Source organism: Cherax quadricarinatus, chromosome 12 (genome assembly GCF_038502225.1).
Source record: "Cherax quadricarinatus isolate ZL_2023a chromosome 12, ASM3850222v1, whole genome shotgun sequence".
Classification (NCBI taxonomy): domain Eukaryota; kingdom Metazoa; phylum Arthropoda; class Malacostraca; order Decapoda; family Parastacidae; genus Cherax; species Cherax quadricarinatus.
This window is the reverse complement of record NC_091303.1, coordinates 45,915,112-45,940,505: the sequence shown is the minus strand read 5'-3', so window position 1 is coordinate 45,940,505 and position 25,394 is coordinate 45,915,112. Positions and strand designations below refer to the sequence as shown.

The window sequence follows — 25,394 nt, the reverse complement described above, 5'->3', positions numbered from 1 at the left end:
TGATAGCACTTGTGACGCTTTTTTGTATATAAAGGGTGGTAAGGTATTTAAATCTCCTGTCTTGTTTTTTAGTGCGTTGATAATAAGGGAGACTTCAGTTGGGTTAGTTGGAGCTAGGAACAGTGTGTTCGGGTAGTTGCCAGTGAGGTAGTCATTGGGTGGGGTATTTGAGCTTGGGATTTTATTGGCAAGGTTTTTTCTATAGTGGAGAAGAAATCATTGAGTCTGCTTGCTGTTTCAGTTGGTGGAAGTTGGGGTTCATCTGGTTTTGTTAGTTCAATTTCGCTATTTCGTGATATCTTTTTTGTTCTTAGAATTTCTGATAGGGTTTTCCAGGTCTTTTTTATATCACCCCTTAAGTTGGATAATCTGTTCTCATAATACAATTTTTAAGCCCTTCTTATCAGGCTGGTTAGGATTGACGAGTAACGTTTTGTTTGGTCTCTGGTTATGTGACCTATTCTGTACTGTTTTTCGTATAGATGCTTTGTATTTATGGATTTGAGGATGCTGGGTGTTAACCAGGGACTGTTCAGTCTCTTAGCTGTCATCTGTTTAGTTTTTTTAGGGCAGTGCTTGTCATAGAGGTATTGGGTCTTTTCTAGAAAATTATTAATACATTCATCAATATCTGTATAGATTTCTAGCTCAGTGTGCCAGTCAATGTTTGTCACTGCTGCTGTAAAGTTATTAATGGCTGCCTCATTGTGAAGTCTGAAAGTGACTTTAGTAGTGTCTTGGGGTAATCTGCCAAGATTTGTTATGAGGAAAGTAGGGTAGTGGTCTGTGGTATTGTCTGTGATTATGCCTGATTTTAATGGGGATATGGTGTTGGTCCAGATGTGGTCTAGTAGGGAAACACTAGTCTGTGTAACTCTTGTAGGTTTTGTTACTGTTGGTAGCAACATGCAGTTACTCATAGTGTTTGCGAAATCAGTTACACATGGGTCCTGGTCTTGCAGGAGATTTATACTGAAGTCACCTGAGAGTGGTAAGTGATCTTTTTTCATGCATGCATCAGTTATCATGCTTCCTAGGTTTTCACTAAAATGGCTAATGTTTGATTGTGATACTCTGTAGATGTTTATCACTGTGAGAGGTTTTTATAGGTATTTGGATTTGAATTTAGCTATTATATATTCCCCATGTTCATCCCTTGTGCAAGTATTAGTGATACATTCTAGTTGGTCTGAGTAGTACATAGCTGTGCCACCCCCTTGTTGATCTGGCCTACAGTCGTGTATGTCTGTGTAACCAGGAATGGCATAGACATCTGTAGTATCAGGCTTTAGCCAGGTTTCAGTGAGAGTAATGATGGACATACTGGCATGCAGGGAATTTAGTAATGCTATGAGGTCATCGTAATGCTTGCTTAAAGATCTGATATTGTAGTTAAAGACAGTTATGTTGTTGTTGGCTCTGAGGAGTGCCTTTGATTGTTCTGCTGTGTAGTAATTACAGTTACTGTTTGATTCATTTAAATCATTCAATAAGAGGTTGGTATCAGGATCAATACTTGTAATCATAAGATTTAGAGTGAATCTATAGTAAGAATTAAGTATAAGACAAAGTAAATATTCTAAAACTAAAAAATAGCACCTTAATTATTTTAACAAATGTAAAATATATGAGCTAAGGTAGTTCTTTAAAGCTAAAATAAAGGAGACAATATAAAAGGGACTAAAATAATTTGTGGTGAAAAAATAAAGTGATGATCAAATAATGGAGCTTGGGAATATGATAGTAGGTAGTACTTTAAAGGTAGTTCTTTAAAGGTAGTTCTTTAAAGTTAAAATAAGGGAGACAATATCAATGGGAATAATATAAGTTATGGTGAACAACTAAAGTGGTAATCAAATAAATGAGCTTTGGAATATAATGGCAAAATAGTGAACTTATTACACTTTAGCACCTGAGAATAGCACCTTGATTATTTTAACAACTGTGAATATATGAAATAAGGTAGTTATATAAAGCTAAAATAATGGAGAAAATATATAAGGGACTAAATTAAGTAATGGTAAACAAAGTTAAATGGACAGATAGTCACTATGATATAATATTGATTTAGGAGTAAGATCTGATTTGTAATATATAATAAGTTGAGCAATTTATTGCACAATAAAAATTAAAAAAAAATGAGGTAGTAGGTACTAGCTAGCAAAAGATAGTTTTGGGACTTGCACAATAATGTAATTGGAATATACACTAATTTCACACACAATATAAAAGAGACTAAAACAAGTAGTGGTAAGCAAATTAAAAGGACAGGTAAGAACCATGAATAACATTAATTTGGAGTAAGATTTGACTTGCAATACAAAATTATGAACAATTAATAGCAATTAAAAAGAAGTATGATGTATTTGAGGTAGTTGGCATTAGCTAGTGAATAAAAAAATAAAAAAATAATAATGCACAATAATATAATAGTAACGTACACTATATGCACCACACGTATATATGTGTTAAGGACACTTATCTAATCTGTTACAGAAATGTCAGTTTTTCTAAGGAAGGTAGAGAAATCATGTTCATTTGAGATGGTATATTGTTGTCCTGTTGATGTTTTCCTAACTAGTATTTTCCCATCTCGAGTGAAACACTGATGTATTTTATTTTCCAGTTTAAGTTTTCTCAACCTGAACAGAAGGTTTTGGCGTTTTCTTGTTAGACATTCGTTGATGTACACTCCATTTTTCATTGTAATTGCTGATTTAATTAGGTCCTTTCTTTTATCATATGAATGAAGTCTGATCATGATACTGTGTTTACTACCTTGTTTTCCTAACAAACGTGTTTCTTTGGTTTCATTGCTTTGCACAATAACTTTCACGTGGTCATGTATTATCCTGATAGCAGTTTCTTTGCACTGTGCTTGTGTTATGTCACTAGGAATGTATGGACTGTTTATTATAACTGCATCAGACAACTTATCTTGTTCAGTTTTGTCGTCTTGGAAATCAAGGTATTCATTCAGTCGAGTGTGCATGTTGTGATTCCAGTCCTTGATTGCTTCTTCAACCTTCCTATTTAGAGTTGTTATTTGCTCAGAGTGACTGGCTATAGCTGTTTTTAGAGTATTTTCTGTGTCGGCACTTCCCGAGGTAATCTTCTCTTCAAGGTTTTTGATCTTGTTCTCGAGGTTGGTTATCTTGGATTCTCGTCGTGCAAGTGTTGCTTTAATATCTTTGATTTTGTTTTCTAGAGCGACGATGTAGTACCTGATATTGTCAGGAATAATCATACCTGAGTTATCATGGGTGAATCTTTTGAAGAGAGTGGAGTTGGAGGGGGAGTCAGTCATGTTTGTTGTTGATGTTCCATGGGTTGTAGTGGTGAGGGAGGTTGATGATACACTGGCTTCCTGCTGGGTAGACAAGTTAAGTTCTAGGGTCCTTGGTGTTATTCTTTTCTTACTGCTGTTGATTCTTCTGTGATATCCTTTCATAGTATCACTAAAGTAGATACTGTGTAGCTATGGAGGAGAAGGCTTGTTTTCCCTAAGCTTGGGTTAAGTGATTGTCTGGCAGCGGAGGCAGTGTTTGGGTTAGCAGGGCTGTCTTCCTTAGATCTTCTAATTTTGTCAAGATTTGGGTTACATTCTTAGTATTCTTGGGTCATTTTGTGGTCTACGTGGGTTCATGTAGTTGTACCTTCAATTAGGCCATCACAAGCTTTGATGAGCGATGGTTTCTTGAGGAAAAAGAGCTGGTAGGATGCCACTGCTGCCACAACGCTCCCTGCCTCCCTTCCACAGCATATGTGTAAAGAACATCAGATAACCCAAAAACAGTCAGAGTGACTTATTTCCATTGGGGTCCTGCCTACCCACTACACTCCCTGCCTGCTACACTCCCTGCTAAACTCCTTTTGCAACATTAGCTTCCTTGATTTCTACTTTCTTTGCCAGGATGGAAGTGATTATTGATTTGGATTTCCCATACATCCTGGCAAGTTCTAGCCCTCAAACACCACTCTCATATTTTTCAATAACTTCTTTCTTAAATTTCATTGTGTTTCTCATTTTCTTTATTAGGAACTTTCTTTGGGCCCATGGTGCCTTATTTCACAGTCGCACATAATAAACAAGCACAAAAACCAATAGATTTTAAGGAAATGTTTGGATGAATGCACGGAGTATATGCTCATTCACCAAGATCCACAGCGGTGTCCCAGCAGGAGGCGGGCTGGTGAGTATAATATGGCTGATTTGCGAGGCACCGACTGAAACATGGAGAAAATTTTGGCCCAAAAACTGGCCTAAATACGATTCGGCCAATAAACACAGCGGCCGATATTCGGGGTTCCACTGTACACAGTGTACACAGTCCCCCTCTGTCTGACACCATCAGGTTACTTTGTGCCCTTTTACTACCAGGATTCCTAGGTCACCTCTCTGTTCAATGACCTACAATGACCTTGTTTATTGTTTTACTACCAGGATTCGTAGGTCGCATCTTTGCTCAATGACTTACAAGTGTTATAACTCAGTTGCTACAAACTATCACCATAATTGCTTCTGGAGATGCATAAGAAATACAGGTCTCCCTCAACATTCACGTTTTCAACTTTCACGGGCTTCACACATTCGCGAATTCCCAGCCACCAAATTCCCAGCCGCCAAATCATATTTAAGTTTCCCGCCACCTGCGAGTCCCTACTACCCTCCCTCCGACCCCCGCAACTGGCAACCAGCCCTCCCACCACTCAGTGTGGTGAGTGTTTTGTTTGTTCATTATTTGCTATTAAACTACAGTATAAATAATGTAAACACATTCATGATTGCATATTGGAATGGCTATTAGGACAGGTATTAGACGGTGACATCATGTGTTTACTCTTGAGCACTGCAAAGAATCGAACATTTCTGCTATTGCTAATAATAACAATAGTAATAATAATAATAATAATAATAATAATAATAATAATAATAATAATAATAATAATAATAATAATAATAATGATAATAGTAATAATAATAATAATAATAATAATAATAATAATAATAATAATAATAATAATAATAATAATAATAATAAATACGATATAATTGAAGAAGGAAATTGTACAAAAATACGAGGGAGTGGTTGACACATCGTCAGTGTGACTTTGTTTATGCTGGAGTAAACATTAGTCTCCCTGCTCTTCCAAACATTTCACAATAATTCATTGTGTTTGGTGCTTGTAGATTGAGTGTGACTGGAGTGGTAGAGGCAGTGATTGAGGCAATGGTATTTAATAACATACATGTTAATAATAATACATGTTATTAATAATATGTACTATTATTATTTATAACATGTTATTAAATACATACATGTTAATAATAATACATGTTATTAATAATAACATGTACTATTATTATTTATAACATATATGTCATTAAATACCACTGCCTCAACCGCTGAATTATTGTGAAATGTTTGGAAGAGCAGGGAGACTAATGTTTACTCCAGCATAAACAAAGTCACACTGACGATGTGTCAACCACTCCCTCGTATTTTTGTACAATTTCCTTCTTCAATTATATCGTATTTATTATTATTATTATTATTATTATTATTACTATTATTATTATTATTATTATTATTATTATTATTATTATTATTATTAGCAATAGCAGAAATGTTCGATTCTTTGCAGTGTTCAAGAGTAAACACATGATGTCACCGTCTAATACCTGTCCTAATAGCCATTCCAATATGCAGTCATGAATGGGTTTACATTATTTATACTGTAGTTTAATAGCAAATAATGAACAAACAAAACACTCACCACACTGAGTGGTGGGAGGGCTGGCTGCCAGTTGCGGGGGTCGGAGGGAGGGTAGTAGGGACTCGCATTGGTGGAGGCAGTGGTGGAGTCAAGATAAGATAAGATTTCGTTCGGATTTTTAACCCCGGAGGGTTAGCCACCCAGGATAACCCAAGAAAGTCAGTGCGTCATCGAGGACTGTCTAACTTATTTCCATTGGGGTCCTTAATCTTGTCCCCCAGGATGCGACCCACACCAGTCGACTAACATACATGTTATTAACATACATGTTATTAAATAACATATGTTATTAAAGCATAACATGTATATATTTAGTACAATTTACGACGTTTTCATGTATTTTATGATTATTCATGGTTCAACAAGTTAAGGAAGCAGTATTGTATTATATTTCCCTACAATATATTGGGGCACCAAACATTCACGGTTTTTCAACATTCACGAGGCTCTTGATCCCCTAACCCTCGCGAATGTTGAGGGAGACCTGTATAGTCAATGTTCCGAGTGTCATTAAGTTTCAAATAATAAAAATGCAAAATTAAACTTTTTATTAAGAAATACCTAAAAATTAAAAATAAAAGTTTTAAGAACTTACTTGCCAGAAGATCGAGTCTGACTGCCAGCCACCTCATAGCACAGTTGAACAGGTAGAACAAACTAGTGTTCTCGTCAAACAGCATCATGAACCTAGAATGCAGAGTTGAAGAAAACATCATCACAGTAAATGAGGACAAATTTCAGTTACTATGTTATGGAAAACTTGAGGAAATAATAGCTAGAAAGGAGCATACAACAAACTCTAACCACACAAGAGCAAAAAACTAATGTAAAGGACTTGGGAGTGATAGTGTCAGAGGATCTCACTTTGAAGGACCACAACAGTGTCATCATCAAATCTGAGAGGAAAATGATAGGATAGATAATGAGAAGCTTCAAAACAAGAGATGCCATGATAATGATGATCCTTTTTTAAGCCCCTTGCTCACTCTAGGCTGGAATACTGAACACTAACTGTTCCATTCAAGGCTGGCGAAATCACAGATCTAGGGAATGCACGGAGGGCTTTAACTACACATATAAGCTCAGTCAAGCACTTTGATTACTGGGAATGTTTGAAATCCACTGGCCTGTACTCCTTGCAATGCAGAAGAAAAAGATACACCACAATCAATACCTGAAAAATCCTGGAGGGACTAGTCCCAAATCTGCACATAAATCTTTAACCCTTTGAGGGTCGCCAGACCCTCTCAGAGACTTGATCTCAGAGTCACCAAAATTTAAAAAAAAAAAAAAAAAAATTATGAAAAGATAATCTTTTCCCAATGATAATGACACCAAAAGTATGAAATTTGATGGAAAACTTACGGAATTATGCTCTCGCGAAGTTAGCGGTCTCGACAATGTTTACGCATCGGCGATTTTGCCCACTTTGAGCCCTATTTTCGGTCAATTCCAGTGTACTAGTCGACAAAAATCATAAATATTTCGCTAGAACTCTCTTTTTTCTATCGAATGAGTACAAGAAACCACCCATTTACTAATTTCAACCATCCAATAAAGTGGTCAGAATTTAGCAATTTTGCCAATTTCACACAAATTTCAAAAGATGCCAATTTCCAAATAGGGTCCAGAATAAACAAGAAAGACATTCCTGGCACTAAAATAACATTTCCTCTGTTTATTAGTCACATCCCCACGCCCCTCTTACATTTCTTTTGCTTTCCACTTTGAATTTTTATTCTCACAAAAAACATAAAAGATTTACTGTTATGCAGACTACTGTATTAGTGTGGAAATGGTATAAATAATACCAGCGCACTTGTGAAAAGATATTAGATTCACCAGTTGATGTGTATTGGACGCGTGGCATGATTTGTTTACTTTTGAACTCTGGCAAAAATCGAACATTTCTGCTACTTTGAGCTCAATTTCAAGGTGCTTTTCATTGTGAAACCAATCAAAATCATCTCAATTTCTGTAATATGTCTTCCAATCTACAAAATAAGACCAGGAAAACTAGAATACAACCATAAATACCATACGAAAATACAGTGCAAAGTCGCTGTTTTAAACCAAAAACACTCTCAAAGTTTTTCTTCTCATTACGCACTGTGTGCTGCAGGGTTCTTTTTATACTGCACACACTGACCACATAGACCCATTCTTTCATATGTAGGCCTACCAGCTTTCTCTTGCTAGATTTGAGGGCGCTAGAATTTATGTGTAGTAGTACGTAGTAGGTTGGTAGATAGCAACCACCCAGGAAAGTACTACCGTCCTGCCAGATGACTGTGAAACAGAAACCTGAAACTGTTTTGCATGATGGTAGGATTGCTGGTTTCTTTTTCTGTCTCATAAACACGCTAGATAACAGGGATATCTTGCTACTCCTACTTACACTTTGGTCACACTTCACAGACACGCACATGCATATATATATACATACATCTAGGTTTTTCCCCTTTTTCTAAATAGCTCTTGTTCTTCTTTATTTCTTCAATTGTCCATGGGGAAGTGGAAAAGAATCTTTCCTCCGTAAGCCATGCGTGTCTTATGAGGCGACTAAAATGCCGGGAGCAATGGGCTAGTAACCCCTTCTCCTGTAAACATTTACTAAAAAAGAGAAGAAGAAAAACTTTATAAAACTGGGATGCTTGAATGTGCGTGGATGTAGTGCGGATGACAAGAAACAGATGATTGCTGATGTTATGAATGAAAAGAAGTTGGATGTCCTGGCCCTAAGCAAAACAAAGCTGAAGGGGGTAGGGGAGTTTCGGTGGGGGGAAATAAATGGGATTAAATCTGGAGTATCTGAGAGAGTTAGAGCAAAGGAAGGGGTAGCAGTAATATTGAATGATCAGTTATGGAAGGAGAAAAGAGAATATGAATGTGTAAATGCAAGAATTATGTGGATTAAAGTAAAGGTTGGATGCGAGAAGTGGGTCATAATAAGTGTGTATGCACCTGGAGAAGAGAGGAATGCAGAGGAGAGAGAGAGATTTTGGGAGATGTTAAGTGAATGTACAGGAGCCTTTGAACCAAGTGAGAGAGTAATTGTGGTAGGGGACCTAAATGCTAAAGTAGGAGAAACTTTTAGAGAGGGTGTGGTAGGTAAGTTTGGGGTGCCAGGTGTAAATGATAATGGGAGCCCTTTGATTGAACTTTGTATAGAAAGGGGTTTAGTTATGGGTAATACATATTTTAAGAAAAAGAGGATAAATAAGTATACAAGATATGATGTAGGGCAAAATGATAGTAGTTTGTTGGATTATGTATTGGTAGATAAAAGACTGTTGAGTAGACTTCAGGATGTACATGTTTATAGAGGGGCCACAGATATATCAGATCACTTTTTAGTTGTAGCTACACTGAGAGTAAAAGGTAGATGGGATACAAGGAGAATAGAAGCATCAGGGAAGAGAGAGGTGAATGTTTACAAACTAAAAGAGGAGGCAGTTAGGGAAAGATATAAACAGCTTTTGGAGGATAGATGGGCTAATGAGAGCATAGGCAATGGGGTCGAAGAGGTATGGGGTAGGTTTAAAAATGTAGTGTTAGAGTGTTCAGCAGAAGTTTGTGGTTACAGGAAAGTGGGTGCGGGAGGGAAGAGGAGCGATTGGTGGAATGATAATGTAAAGAGAGTAGTAAGGGAGAAAAAGTTAGCATATGAGAAGTTTTTACAAAGTAGAAGTGATGCAAGGAGGGAAGAGTATATGGAGAAAAAGAGAGAGGTTAAGAGAGTGGTGAAGCAATGTAAAAAGAGAGCAAATGAGAGAGTGGGTGAGATGTTATCAACAAATTTTGTTGAAAATAAGAAAAAGTTTTGGAGTGCGATTAACAAGTTAAGGAAGCCTAGAGAACAAATGGATTTGTCAGTTAAAAATAGGAGAGGGGAGTTATTAAATGAAGAGTTGGAGGTATTGGGAAGATGGAGGGAATATTTTGAGGAATTGTTAAATGTTGATGAAGATGGGGAGGCTGTGATTTCGTGTATAGGGCAAGGAGGAATAACATCTTGTAGGAGTGAGGAAGAGCCAGTTGTGAGTGTGGGGGAAGTTCGTGAGGCGGTAGGTAAAATGAAAGGGGGTAAGGCAGCCGGGATTGATGGGATAAAGATAGAAATGTTAAAAGCAGGTGGGGATATAGTTTTGGAGTGGTTGGTGCAATTATTTAATAAATGTATGGAAGAGGGTAAGGTACCTAGGGATTGGCAGAGAGCATGCATAGTTCCTTTGTATAAAGGCAAAGGGGACAAAAGAGAGTGCAAAAATTATAGGGGGATAAGTCTGTTGAGTATACCTGGTAAAGTGTATGGTAGAGTTATTATTGAAAGAATTAAGAGCAAGACAGAGAATAGGATAGCAGATGAACAAGGAGGCTTTAGGAAAGGTAGGGGGTGTGTGGATCAGGTGTTTACAGTGAAACATATAAGTGAACAGTATTTAGAAAAGGCTAAAGAGGTCTTTGTGGCATTTATGGATTTGGAAAAGGCATATGACAGGGTGGATAGGGGGGCAATGTGGCAGATGTTGCAGGTGTATGGTGTAGGAGGTAGGTTACTGAAAGCAGTGAAGAGTTTTTACGAGGATAGTGAGGCTCAAGTTAGAGTGTGTAGGAAAGAGGGAAATTATTTCCCAGTAAAAGTAGGCCTTAGACAAGGATGTGTGATGTCACCGTGGTTGTTTAATATATTTATAGATGGGGTTGTGAGAGAAGTAAATGCGAGGGTCTTGACAAGAGGCGTGGAGTTAAAAGATAAAGAATGACACATAAAGTGGGAGTTGTCACAGTTGCTCTTTGCTGATGACACTGTGCTCTTGGGAGATTCTGAAGAGAAGTTGCAGAGATTGGTGGATGAATTTGGTAGGGTGTGCAAAAGAAGAAAATTAAAAGTGAATACAGGAAAGAGTAAGGTTATGAGGATAACAAAAGGATTAGGTGATGAAAGACTGGATATCAGATTGGAGGGAGAGAGTATGGAGGAGGTGAATGTATTCAGATATTTGGGAGTGGACGTGTCAGCGGATGGGTCTATGAAGGATGAGGTGAATCATAGAATTGATGAGGGGAAAAGGGTGAGTGGTGCACTTAGGAGTCTGTGGAGACAAAGCACTTTGTCCTTGGAGGCAAAGAGGGGAATGTATGAGAGTATAGTTTTACCAATGCTCTTATATGGGTGTGAAGCATGGGTGATGAATGTTGCAGCGAGGAGAAGGCTGGAGGCAGTGGAGATGTCATGTCTGAGGGCAATGTGTGGTGTGAATATAATGCAGAGAATTCATAGTTTGGAAGTTAGGAGGAGGTGCGGGATTACCAAAACTGTTGTCCAGAGGGCTGAGGAAGGGTTGTTGAGGTGGTTCGGACATGTAGAGAGAAATATACTCAAATAACCCGCACATAAAAGACAGAAGCTTACGACGACGTTTCGTAAGCTTCTGTCTTTTATGTGCGGGTTATTTGAGTATCGTTCCAGTCACGGTATTGTGCCTTTTTGTTATTTATGTAGAGAGAATGGAGCGAGACAGAATGACTTCAAGAGTGTATCAGTCTGTAGTGGAATGAAGGCGGGGTAGGGGTCGGCCTAGGAAAGGTTGGAGGGAGGGGGTAAAGGAGGTTTTGTGTGCGAGGGGCTTGGACTTCCAGCAGGCGTGCGTGAGCGTGTTTGATAGGAGTGAATGGAGACGAATGGTTTTTAATACTTGACGTGCCGTTGGAGTGTGAGCAAAGTAACATTTATGAAGGGGTTCAGGGAGACCGGCAGGCCGGACTTGAGTCCTGGAGATGGGAAGTACAGTGCCTGCACTCTGAAGGAGGGGTGTTAATGTTGCAGTTTAAAAACTGTAGTGTAAAGCACCCTTCTGGCAAGACCGTGATGGAGTGAATGATGGTGAAAGTTTTTCTTTTTTGGGCCACCCTGCCTTGGTGGGAATCGGCCAGTGTGATAATAATAATAATAATAATAGTACGTCAAAAACCCTGGCGCGTAAGCCATACTAGTACGTCGGAAACCCCAAAAGGGTTAAAAAAAACTTAAAGGTTTGCCAGTCAAGAGTATCTGAGAGAGTTAAAGCTAAGGAAGGGGGTAGCAATAATGTTGAAGGATCAGTTATGGAAGGAAAAGAGGGAATATAAATGTATAAATTCAAGGATTATGTTCATTAACCCTTTGACTATCGCAACCCCAAATCCTGAAGTGCCTCCTGCTGTCAAAAAATATTTGAAAATTTTTTTTTTTTTTCTTATCAAAATGTTAAGATAAATTTTCTGATTGTTTTTAATAACCCTTTCAGGGTCCGTCCCGTAGATCTACGGCTTTACGTTCAGGGTCCAAACCGTAGATCTACGCCATGAGATCAGCTCACTCTGATAAACTGTGAGTGGTACATTTGGGCCTAGATATGAGAGAATACATCTATGTGGTATGTGTGCACCACATAAAACAGATCCTGCAGCACACTGTGTATAATGAGAGAAAAAAAATGAAATCATGATTTTTCGATTAAAACAGCAACTTTGCAGTGTTTTTTCGTATGTTTTTTATAGTTGTATTTGCGATTTCTCGGTCTCATTTGATAGAATGGAAGACATATTACAGAAATAGAGATGATTTTGATTGGTTTTAGCACTGGAAATTACTTGAAACTGAGCTCAAAGTAGCAGAAATGTTAATTTTTTGCCGATATTCAAGAGTAAACAAACGACCTCACACGTCTAATACACGTCAGCTGGTGGGTCAAATATACATTCACAAATATGGTGATGATATTTATACAATTTTTGCAGTATTGCAGACCAGTAAATCTTCTATTTTTTGGTGTGAATAAAAATTCATTATGTGAATAAAAAATCAAAATGGAATTTATTTGTAAAGCCTCAAAACATAACTAATGAACAGAGGAAATGTTAGTTTAGTGCCAGGAATGCCTACATTGTTCATTCTGGACCCTATTTTGTAATTGGAATATTTTGAACTTTGTGTTAAATTGGCCAAATTAATAATTTCCGATCACTTTATTTTGTAGTTGAAACAGTTGACTTGGCGATTTCTTGTGCTCAATCGATAGAATAGAAGCAATACTAGTGAAATAGCTAAGAATTTGGTTGATTGGAATAATGTAATTGGCCTAAAATGGGAGTCAAAGTCGGCAAAATCGCCGATTTGTAAATATCACTGACACATCAAAATTCGCGAGAGCATAATTTCGTCAATTTTCCACCAAATTTCGTACTTTTTGTTTTATTACCTTCAAAACAAGATTCTCTACGATTTCATAAGAAAAAATAACAAATTTTTTTTTTTTAAATTCTTGGACACTGGTGCGTGACTCCAGATTTGGGCCTTGGACCCTGAAAGGGTTACGCCCCCCCCCCAAAAAAAAAAAAAAAAAAATTGCCATCAGAACTTACCGAGATATAGAGGAGTAAAGTTGGCAGAAAATGAGCCACATATGGCAACAACGCAAATGCCGCTCACCCAATAAACTTTGGTTTACTTCCATTCAAAGGTTTCCTGGAGGTAAAGCCGTTGGGATTGATGGGATTAAATACAGAAATGTTAAAAGCAGGTGGGAATATAGTTTTGGAGTGGTTAGTGCTTTTATTTAATAAATGTATGAATAGAGTAAGGCACCTAGGGATTGGCAAAGAGCATGCATAGTTCCTTTGTATAAAGGCAAAGGGGACAAAAGAGAGCGCAAAAATTATAGGGGGATAAGTCTGTTGAGTATACCTGGTAAAGTGTAAGGTAGAGTTATTACTGAAAGAAAAAAGATATCACGAAATAGCGAAATAAAATTAGCAAAATCAGATGAACCCCAACTCCCACCAACAGAAACAGCAAACAGACTCAATGACTTCTTCTCCACTATAGGACAAAACCTTGCCAATAAAATCCCAAGCTCAGATACCCCACCAAATGACTACCTCACTGGCAACTACCCGAACACACTGTTCCTAGCTCCGACTAACCCATACGAAGTCTCCCTTATTATCAACACGCTAAAAAACAAGGCAGGAGATTTAAATACCTTACCACCCTTTATATACAAAAAAGTGTCACAAGTGCTATCACCAATCATTGCAACACTCTTTAACAAATCCATTGAATCTTCCACCTTCCCTACAGTACTCAAAATAGCAAGGGTCACCCCTATCCACAAAGGAGGAGACCAAACAGAGTTGAATAACTATAGGCCAATATCCAACTTACACCCTCTCTCAAAAATCTTCGAAAAATTAATTCATAAACGAATCTACTCCTACCTTATCTCCCAAAACATACTCAACCCCTGCCAATTTGGATTCAGGCCAAATAAAAATACTAATGATGCTATTATACACATGCTAGAACATATATACACTGCAATAGAGAAAAAAGAAGTCCCACTGGGGATCTTCATTGACTTACCTAAAGCTTTTGATACAGTTAACCATGACTTGCTCCACGTAAAATTGTCACACTGGTATAAGAGGGCACTCCCTCAACTACCTCAAGTCATACCTCAGCAACAGAAGCCAATATGTGTATGCAAATGGGGCAAACTCTTCTGCACAACCAATTACAGTTGGTGTCCCACAGGGAAGTGTCCTTGGCCCTCTTCTCTTTCTCCTATACATAAATGACCTACCAAATGCTTCGCAATTACTCAAACCCACACTATTTGCAGATGACACTACATACGTCTTCTCCCACCCGAGCCCAGTCACGCTAGCCAATACTGTAAATACCGAATTACAGAAAATATCTACCTGGATGAGGACTAACAAACTTACACTAAACATTGACAAAACCTACTTCATTCAGTTTGGTAACAGAGCTACAGATGTCCCTCTTAACATAATGATAAACGGATCACCTATCACAAAGCTAACAGAGGGAAAATTCTTAGGAATCCACCTTGATAATAGACTCAAATTTCATACACATATACAACAAATTTCTAAGAAAATTTCCAAGACTGTAGGCATACTATCGAAGATACGGTACTATGCTCCACAGTCAGCCCTCCTGGCCCTATATCACTCTCTTATTTACCCCTATCTCACCTATGGAATTTGTGCATGGGGCTCAACAACAAGTAACCATCTCAGACCACTAATTACCCAACAAAAGGCTGCAGTTAGAATGATAACAAATTCTCACTATAGGCAGCACACTCCACCAATATTCAATACACTAAACCTACTCACCATACAAAACATTCATACTTATTACTGCACCTATTACATACATAGAACACTTAACTCTGATATTAACCCTCCCCTCAAACATCTCCTTGCCAACCTCAACAGAACACATGACCATAACACAAGGCACAGATCACTCTTTGATGTTCCTCGTGTCCATCTCACACTATGCAAAAACTCAATGCACATAAAAGGCCCTAAAATCTGGAACTCATTACCTGTAAATATAAAAGAAACACTACCTGTTTATAAATTCAAGTCTCTTCTCAAAGATCACTTACTCACCCAAAACCAAATAAATACTGAATAACTGAACCTTATAAATTGTATATCTTAAATGTTTCTCACAATTATATCACATAAATGTTAAACCTAAAACCCAATCTAACTTTATTATTTTTTAAATACACTACCTAACAGAATACTCCATTCTACTGAATGTACAACAATGCATACAACCATATGACCTGTCTTTGTAATACTCACTTGTGCTTTATAGTAATCTGTTTACATTAAAGTTTTATCACTGATGTCATCATTGCTTAGTTCATCTTAAGTTAATTTTAAGCCAGCCCGTAATGCTATGCATAGTATAAGTGGCTTTGGCATGCTGCTCTTATCTGTATTTTTTTGTACCTCTGTATGTGTGCTCAAATTTTTAAATAAATAAATAAATAAATTAAGAGTAAGTTGAAGAACAGGATTGCGGAGGAACAAAGCTTCAGGAAAGGTAGGGGGTGTGCAGACCAAGTGTTCACAGTGAAACATATAGGTAAACAATATTTAGATAAAGGTAAAGAACTTTTCGTGGCATTTATGGATATAGAAAAGGTGTATGTATGATAGGGTGGATAGGGGGCAAAGTGGCAGATGTTGCAAATGTATGGAATAGGAGGTAGGTTACTGAAAGAAGTGAAGAGTTTTTACGAGGATAGTGAGGCTCAAGTTAGAGTTTGTAGGAGAGATGGAGATTATTTTCCAGTAAAAGTAGGCCTTAGACAGGGATGTGTAATGTCACCATGGTTGTTCAATATATTTAGAGATGAGGTTGTAAGAGAAGTGCATGCTTGGGTGTTGGCAAGAGGTGTGGCATTAAAAGATAAAGAATCTAACACAAAGTGTGGCATTAAAAGATAAAGAATCTAACACAAAGTGTGGCATTAAAAGATAAAGAATCTAACACAAAGTGGGAGTTGTCACAGTTGCTCTTTTGCTGATGACACTGTGCTTTTTGGAGATTCTGAAGAGAAGTTGCAGAGGTTAGTGAATGAGTTAGGTAGGGTTTGTAAAAGGAAATTAAAAGTGAACATAGGAAAGAATAAGGCAATGAGGAAACGGAAATATATATACGGAAATTTTTTATATCAGATTGGAGGGAGGGAGTATGGAGGAAGTGAATGCGTTCAGATATTTGAGAGTGGACATGTCAGCAAATGAATGTATGAAAGACCACATGAATGACAGAATTGATGAGTGGGAAAAAGGTGAATGGTGCACTGAGGAATCTGTGGAGACAAAGAATGTTATCCATGGAAGCAAAAAAGGGGAATGTATGAGAGTATAATCATACTAACACTCTAAAATGGGTGTAAAGCATGGTGGTGAATGTTGCAACAAGGAGAAGGATGGAGGCAATGGAGATGTCATGTCTGAGGGCAATGTGTGGTGTAAATATAATGCAGGGAATTCATAGTTTGGAAATTAGGAGGAGGTTCGAGGTTACCAAAACTATTATCAAGAGGGCTTATGAGGGGTTATTGGGGTGGTTCAGACATGTAGAGGGGAGGGAACAAAATAGAATCACCTGAAGAGCGTAGAAATCTGTAATGGAAGGAAGGGTAGGGGTAAGCCTAGGGAAAGTTGGAGGAAGGGGATAAAGGAGGTTTTGTATATAAGGGGCTTGGACTTCCAGCAAGAATGTGTGAGCATGTTAGATAGGAGTGAGTGGGGACAAGTGGTTTTTAAGATTTGATGTGCTGTTGGAATATGAGCACAGTAACATTTATAAAGGGATTCAGGTAAACTGGTAGGCTGGACTTGAGTCCTGAAGGTGGGAAGTGCAGTGCCTGCTCTCTGAAGAAGGGGTGTTAATGTTGCAGTTAGTAGTGTAGGCATGCCTCTAGAAAGACAGTGACAGAGTGAATGATGATGAAAGTGTTTTTTCTTTTCTGAGTCACCCTGCCTTGGTGGGAAATGGCCAATTCGTTAATAAAAAAAATAAATGTTTGTACCTCCACATTTGTGTCTCCATGTTTGTACCTCCATATTTGTACCTCCAAATTTGTACCTCAATGTTTGTACATACCTATTTGTAATTCCATGTTTATGCCTCCATGTCTGCACATCCATGTGTGTTACGCTATGTGTGTCTTTATGTCTGTGTCTTCATGTTTGTGTCTCCATCTTTGTGTCTCCATGTTTGGGCCTCTATGTTTGTACCTCCATGTCTGTCTCCTTGGTAGTGTCTTCATGTTTGTCTCCCTTTTTGTGTTTCCATGACTGTCTCCATGTGTGTGTCTCCATGTATGTGTCTCAATGTGTTTTTTTTTTACCTTCTAAATTTATCCTCAATAAAAATTCTAATAACTGAGAATTACTTTGCAGGCAGATCTCACATTAATGTGGTGAAATGTTGCCACAGTAAAATGTCAGATCAGTTGCACTTGTGTCCTTTTACCTAACAGGGTATATATAGTCTTTGAGCAAGGTGTATGGCACAATATAATCATTCTAGAAGTAGTAATAATTGTAATACTAGTGGTAGTAGTAGTAGTAATAATACATGTGGTAGCAGTGGTGGCTCATAACACTACTTTGACAGGGACCAAGGAAGACTACTTTGGGAGGAAACTGTTAAGGCCACAAAGCATGATAATGTAGTAATTCCAGGGGACTTTAACTTTAGTCAGATTGATTGGAATTTTTTGCCTGGGAATTTAGAATCTAACGACTTTTTAGAAGTAGTCCTGGCTGATTGACTTTGGCTGTCTGTATCTCCATCTGTCTGTCTGTATCTATATCTGTCTCTATCTCTGTCTCACAGGTACACATATATACAGCCTCCCCTCACTTACCAACATACTCGTTTACTGAAAACTTGGGGTTACGACGGGCTCTCTGACAAATTGTTATTACATACTGTACGGGAACTTGGGCTATGAATGGAAACACAGTGTCTTAGCATCAAGCATCTTAATCTCCTTCCTACAGCCACTCAGTACATTTGCTTTCACAGTCTCCAAGATTACATATTTGTACAAATTTCCTGTTGTTTTTCCTCTTGGAAGAGGAAAAACAAGAGGAAAATGGAAGAAGTATGATAAATTAGACACATGTGCAACTCTTGGGTTCTCAATAAAGATACCCAAGAGTTGCACATAGTGTCTAATTTATCAATGTGTCGGTTCTCTGAACCACTGATCTACAATCCTGGAAGAAGTATACAAGAAGTTCATTGTAACGGGGTTAGTGATGTATCTCAGCATCATGCAGTTTCCAAGACTACATATTTTGTATATAAATTTGTACAGGTCCGCCATCACAAATCCGGCAATCAGTTATTCGGTTCCTTCAGTTATTCGGAACTAATTTTGGCTAGCATAATTTAAAATTTCCAGGGACGCCACGCCAACCTGCTGGTACTGTTTGGTGGCGCTACTTGCTGCATAAGTCATTCCAATTTCTTTTTCCCCATTTATTGTTTTAACCTGCTTACTTTTAGCCCTAGCCATGGTTCCAATGAATAAAAGAAATGCTTCTCATTATGTAAAGCACCTACACAGTACATTATCCATTAAAGATAAGGTGACTTTGAAGCCACTGTTGGTTGTCATGAACTCAGTCTCATGATGCAGGAGAATACTATGCTTTATTATTATGCTAATATCAACACTACAGTTTATTTGCCTATCACAATTGATCTAATATAACATAATAAACAATATAAATAACATAAAACATGTTAAATACTCCAGAATAAATAATATTTGGCATAACACCGAGCAGTTCGACGGAGGTATGAAGAGAATATGGTATACAAATACCATTCTCCTATCCCTGTCTTGGTGGCTTATATTAGAGAAAACGGATTGTAGCACAGGGCTAACTGTGATATACACTCGTACTGCACCATAAACATGAAACAAAAGTTATTTTCTCTATATAGATTATCACACATAGCAGCACATGTGTAGAGAACCTAGGATAACCCAAAAAAGTCAATGTGGCTTATTTTTAGTACTGGTTTGGGTTAACCATATATGATTTTTGGTAAATATTCGATTCCCAACCAGGGTAGAAACATTAGGTGTGTTTCTTTACACCTGTTGTCTATATTTACCCATCAGTAAATGGGTACCTGGGTGTTAGCCAACTAGTGTGGGTGTTATCTTGGGACACAAACCTAATTTTCTTGAAATACTTGACTTGAACACTCTTACGTCAGCGGCAGCGGCAGCAACGGTATCCTACCAGCTCTTCTTTCTCAAAAAAACATCGCTCAACAAAACTTGTGATGGCCTAAGTGAAAGTTCAACTACATGAACCCACGTAGACCACAACATGACCCAAGAATACTAAGAATGTAACCCAAATCTTGACAAAATTAGAAGATCTAAGGAAGACAGCCCTGCTAACCCAAACACTGCCTCCGCTGCCAGACAATCACTTAACCCAAGCTCCGAGAAAACAAGCCTTCTCCTCCATTGCTACACAGTATCTACTTCAGTGATACTATGAAAGGATATCGCAGAAGAAACAACACCAGTAATAAAAGAATAACAGCAAGGACCCTAGAACTCAACTTGTCTACCCAGCAGGACGCCAGTGTATCATCACCCCCCTCACCGCCGCCACCCAAGGAACAACAACAAACATGGCTGACTCCCCCTCCAACTCCACTCCCTTCAAAGGATTCACCCATGATAACTCAGGTATGATTATTCCTGACAATATCAAGGACTACATCGTTGCTCTAGAAAATGAAATCAAAGATATCAAAGCAACACTCGAGCGACGAGAATCCAAGATAACCAACCTCGAGAATAAGATCCAAAACCTTGAAGAGAAGATTACATCGGGAAGTGTTGACACAGAAAATACTCTAAAAGCAGCTATAGCCAGTCACACTGAGCAAATAACAACAATAAATATGAAGGTTGAAGAAGCAATCAAGGACTGGAATCAGAACATGCACACTCGGCTAAATGAATACCTTGATTTCCAAGACGACAAAACTGAACAAGATAAGTTGTCTGATGCAGTAATAATAAACAGTCCACACATTCCTAGTGACATAACACAAGCACAGTGCAAAGAAACTGCTATCAGGATAATACAGAACCACGTACAAGTCATCGTGCAAAACAATGAAATCAAAGAAACACGTTTGCTAGGAAAACCAGGAAGTAAACACAGTATAATGATCCGACTTCATTCATACGATAAAAGAAAGGACCTAATTAAATCAGCAATTACAATGAAAAATGGAGTGTACATAAATGAGTGTCTAACGAAAAAACGTCAAAACCTTCTGTTCAGGCTGAGAAAACTTAAACAGGAAAACAAAATACATCAGTGTTTCACGCGAGATGGGAAAATACTAGTAAGGAAAACATCAACAGGACAACAATATACTATCTCAAACGAACACGATTTCTCTACCTTCCTTAGAAAAGCTGACATTTCTTTAACAGATTAGATAAGTGCCCTTAATACATATATACGTGTGGTGCATATAGTGTGCGTTACTATTATATTGTACATTATTATTTTTATTATTTTTCATCACTAGCTAATGAAATACCTCCAATACTCTATACTTCTTTCTTACTGCTATTAATTGCTCATAATTTTAAATTACAAGTCAAATCTTACTCCAAATTAATAATATTCATTATTCTTACCTGTCCATTTAATTTTGTTTATCACTACTTGTTTTTTTAGTCACTTTTCATTGTGTATGCAATTAGTGTATATTCCAATTACTTTTTTGCAAGTACCAAAACTATCTTTTGCTAGCTAGTACCAACTACCTCATTTTTTTACTTTTATTGTGCAATAAACTGCTCAATTTATTTGATATTACAAATCAGATCTTACTCCTAAACCAATATTATTTCATAGTGACCACCTGTCCATTTAACTTTGTTTACCATTACTTAATTTTAGTCCCTTATATATTTTCTCCTTTATTTTAGCTTTATATAACTACTCTAGTTTATATATTCACAATTGTTAAAATAATCAAGGTGCTATTCTCAGGTTCTAAAGTAGAATAAGTTCACAATTTTGCCATTATATTCCAAAGCTCATTTATTTGATTACCACTTTATTGTTCACCACAACTTATATTAGTCCCTTTTATATTATTATTTTATACTATAATTCTAACTTTAAAGAATTACCTTTATAGTACTACCTACTATCATATTCCCAAGCTCCATTATTTGATCATCACTTTATTTGTATTAGTCCCTTTTATATTGTCTCCTTTATTTTAGCTTAAAAAAAAAAAAAAAACTACCTTAGCTCATTATTTTACATTTGTTAAATAATTCAGGTGCTATTTTTTAGCTTAAGACTATTTACTTTATTTTATACTTAATTCTAACTATAGATTCACTACAAATCTTATGATTACAAGCATTGATCCTGATACCAACCTCTTATTTAATGACTTAAATGAATCAAACAGTTACTGTAATTACTACACTGCAGAACAATCAAAGGCACTTCTCAGTGCCAACAACAACATAACTATCTTTAACTACAATATCAGATCTTTAAGCAAGCATTACGATGACCTCATAGCATTACTAAATTCCTTACATGCCAATATGTCCATCATTACACTAACTGAAACCTGGCTAAAGCCTGATAGTACAGATGTCTATGCCATTCCTGGTTACACAGCCATACACAACTGTAGGCCAGACCAACAAGGGGGTGGCACAGCCATATACTACTCAGACCAACTAGAATGTATCACTAATACTTGCACAAGGGATGAACATGGGGAATATATAATAGCCAAATTCAAATCCAAATACCTACAAAAACCTCTCACATTGATAAACATCTACAGAGTTCCACAGTCAAACATTAGCCAATTTAGTCAAAACCTAGGAAGTATGATAACTGATGCACGCATGAACAAAGATCACTTACTACTCTCAGGTGACTTCAATATAAATCTCCTGCAAGACCAGGACCCACACGTTACTGAATTCACAAACACAATGAGTAACTGTATGTTGCTACCAACAGTAACAAAACCTACAAGAGTTACAGAGACTAGTGTTTCCCTACTTGACCACATCTGGACCAACACCATATCCCCTTTAAAATCAGGCATATTTACAGATAATACCACAGACCACTACCCTACTTTTCTCATAACAACTCTTGGTAAATTACCCCAAGACACTACTAAAGTCACCTTCAGACTTCACAATGAGGCAGCCATTAATAACTTCACAACAGCAGTAGCAAACATTGACTGGCACACTGAGCTAGAAATCTATACAGATATTGACGAATGTATTAATAATTTTCTAAAAAAGACCCAATACCTCTATAACAAGCACTGCCCTAAAAAAACTAAACAGATGACAGCTAAGAGACTGAACAGTCCCTGGTTAACATCCAGCATTCTCAAATCCATAAATACAAAACACCAATATGAAAAACAGTACAGAATGGGTCACATAACCAGAGACCAAACAAAACATTACTCGTCAATCCTAACCAGCCTGATAAGAAGGGCAAAAAAATTGTATTATGAGAACAGATTATCCAACTTACGAGGTGATATAAAAAAGACCTGGAAAACCCTATCAGAAATTCTAGGAACAAAAAAGATATCACGAAATAGCGAAATAAAATTAGCAAAATCAGATGAACCCCAACTCCCACCAACAGAAACAGCAAACAGACTCAATGACTTCTTCTCCACTATAGGACAAAACCTTGCCAATAAAATCCCAAGCTCAGATACCCCACCAAATGACTACCTCACCGGCAACTACCCGAACACACTGTTCCTAGCTCCGACTAACCCATACGAAGTCTCCCTTATTATCAACACACTAAAAAACAAGGCAGGAGATTTAAATACCTTACCACCCTTTATATACAAAAAAGTGTCACAAGTGCTATCACCAATCATTGCAACACTCTTTAACAAATCCATTGAATCCTCCACCTTCCCTACAGTACTCAAAATAGCAAGGGTCACCCCGATCCACAAAGGAGGAGACCAAACAGATTTGAATAACTATAGGCCAATATCCAACTTACACCCTCTCTCAAAAATCTTCGAAAAATTAATTCATAAACGAATCTACTCCTACCTTATCTCCCAAAACATACTCAACCCCTGCCAATTTGGATTCAGGCCAAATAAAAATACTAATGATGCTATTATACACATGCTAGAACATATATACACTGCAATAGAGAAAAAAGAAGTCCCACTGGGGATCTTCATTGACTTACGTAAAGCTTTTGATACAGTTAACCATGACTTGCTCCACGTAAAATTGTCACACTATGGTATAAGAGGGCACTCCCTCAACTACCTCAAGTCATACCTCAGCAACAGAAGCCAATATGTGTATGCAAATGGGGCAAACTCTTCTGCACAACCAATTACAGTTGGTGTCCCACAGGGAAGTGTCCTTGGCCCTCTTCTCTTTCTCCTATACATAAATGACCTACCAAATGCTTCGCAATTACTCAAACCCACACTATTTGCAGATGACACTACATACGTCTTCTCCCACCCGAGCCCAGTCACGCTAGCCAATACTGTAAATACCGAATTACAGAAAATATCTACCTGGATGAGGACTAACAAACTTACACTAAACATTGACAAAACCTACTTCATTCAGTTTGGTAACAGAGCTACAGATGTCCCTCTTAACATAATGATAAACGGATCACCTATCACAAAGCTAACAGAGGGAAAATTCTTAGGAATCCACCTTGATAATAGACTCAAATTTCATACACATATACAACAAATTTCTAAGAAAATTTCCAAGACTGTAGGCATACTATCGAAGATACGGTACTATGCTCCACAGTCAGCCCTCCTGGCCCTAAATCACTCTCTTATTTACCCCTATCTCACCTATGGAATTTGTGCATGGGGCTCAACAACAAGTAACCATCTCAGACCACTAATTACCCAACAAAAGGCTGCAGTTAGAATGATAACAAATTCTCACTATAGGCAGCACACTCCACCAATATTCAATACACTAAACCTACTCACCATACAAAACATCCATACTTATTACTGCACCTATTACATACATAGAACACTTCACTCTGATATTAACCCTCCCCTCAAACATCTCCTTGCCAACCTCAACAGAACACATGACCATAACACAAGGCACAGATCACTCTTTGATGTTCCTCGTGTCCATCTCACACTATGCAAAAACTCAATGCACATAAAAGGCCCTAAAATCTGGAATTCATTACATGTTTATAAATTCAAGTCTCTTCTCAAAGATCACTTACTCACCCAAAACCAAATAAATACTGAATAACTGAACCTTATAAATTGTATATCTTAAATGTTTCTCACAATTATATCACATAAATGTTAAACCTAAAACCCAATCTAACTTTATTATTTTTTAAATACACTACCTAACAGAATACTCCATTCTACTGAATGTACAACAATGCATGCAACCATATGACCTGTCTTTGTAATACTCACTTGTGCTTTATAGTAATCTGTTTACATTAATGTTTTATCACTGATTTCATCAGTGCTTAGTTAATCTTAAGTTATTTTTAAGCCAGCCCGTAATGCTATGCATAGTATAAGTGGCTTTGGCATGCTTTTCTTATCTGTATTTTTTGTACCTCTGTATGTGTGCTCAAATTTTTAAATAAATAAATAAATAAATAAATAACAAGTGGCTTTCTATACAGTAGTATGTCAATGATGTCAGCTAGGTCTGTATACCTTGTACATGTACATGTAGTAAATAAAGATATTATTATTATTATATTATTATTATTTTCTCAGTTGTTTGTTGGGTTATCTTATTCAAGCTTGGGCAATGTATGATGGAAAGATACTTCTTAACATAGACCAAAAATGAAAGAAATCAGACCATAAATAGCAGAGTTCACTTCTCAGCCATTAGCGGCCACTTAGCGGTATATTTTTGTATGATTTTATGGTTATATTCTCATTTTTTCAGTCTCATTTGATAGGATGAAAGATATATTACAGAAATAGATATGATTTTGATTGCTTTCATGATGAAAAGCACCTTGAAATTGCACTCACAGTAGTGAAAATGTTCTGTTCTTTAGCGAATCTCAAGAATAAACAAATGATGTCACCGTCCAATACCTGCCAGTCAAGAATGGGTTGACATTATTTATATAATTATTAC

General features: G+C 37.3%; 1 protein-coding gene across 1 annotated transcript in view; it reads right to left on the bottom strand.

Moving 5' to 3' along the window:
- The window catches only part of LOC128686555 (ATP-binding cassette sub-family C member 5), a 537,407-nt gene that overhangs the window by 134,059 nt on the left and 377,954 nt on the right, over positions 1-25,394 (bottom strand). The window contains exon 13 of the mRNA XM_070084337.1: positions 6,374-6,465. Coding sequence (XP_069940438.1) covers positions 6,374-6,465 — 92 coding nt within the window. The remainder of the gene's footprint in view (positions 1-6,373; positions 6,466-25,394) is intronic.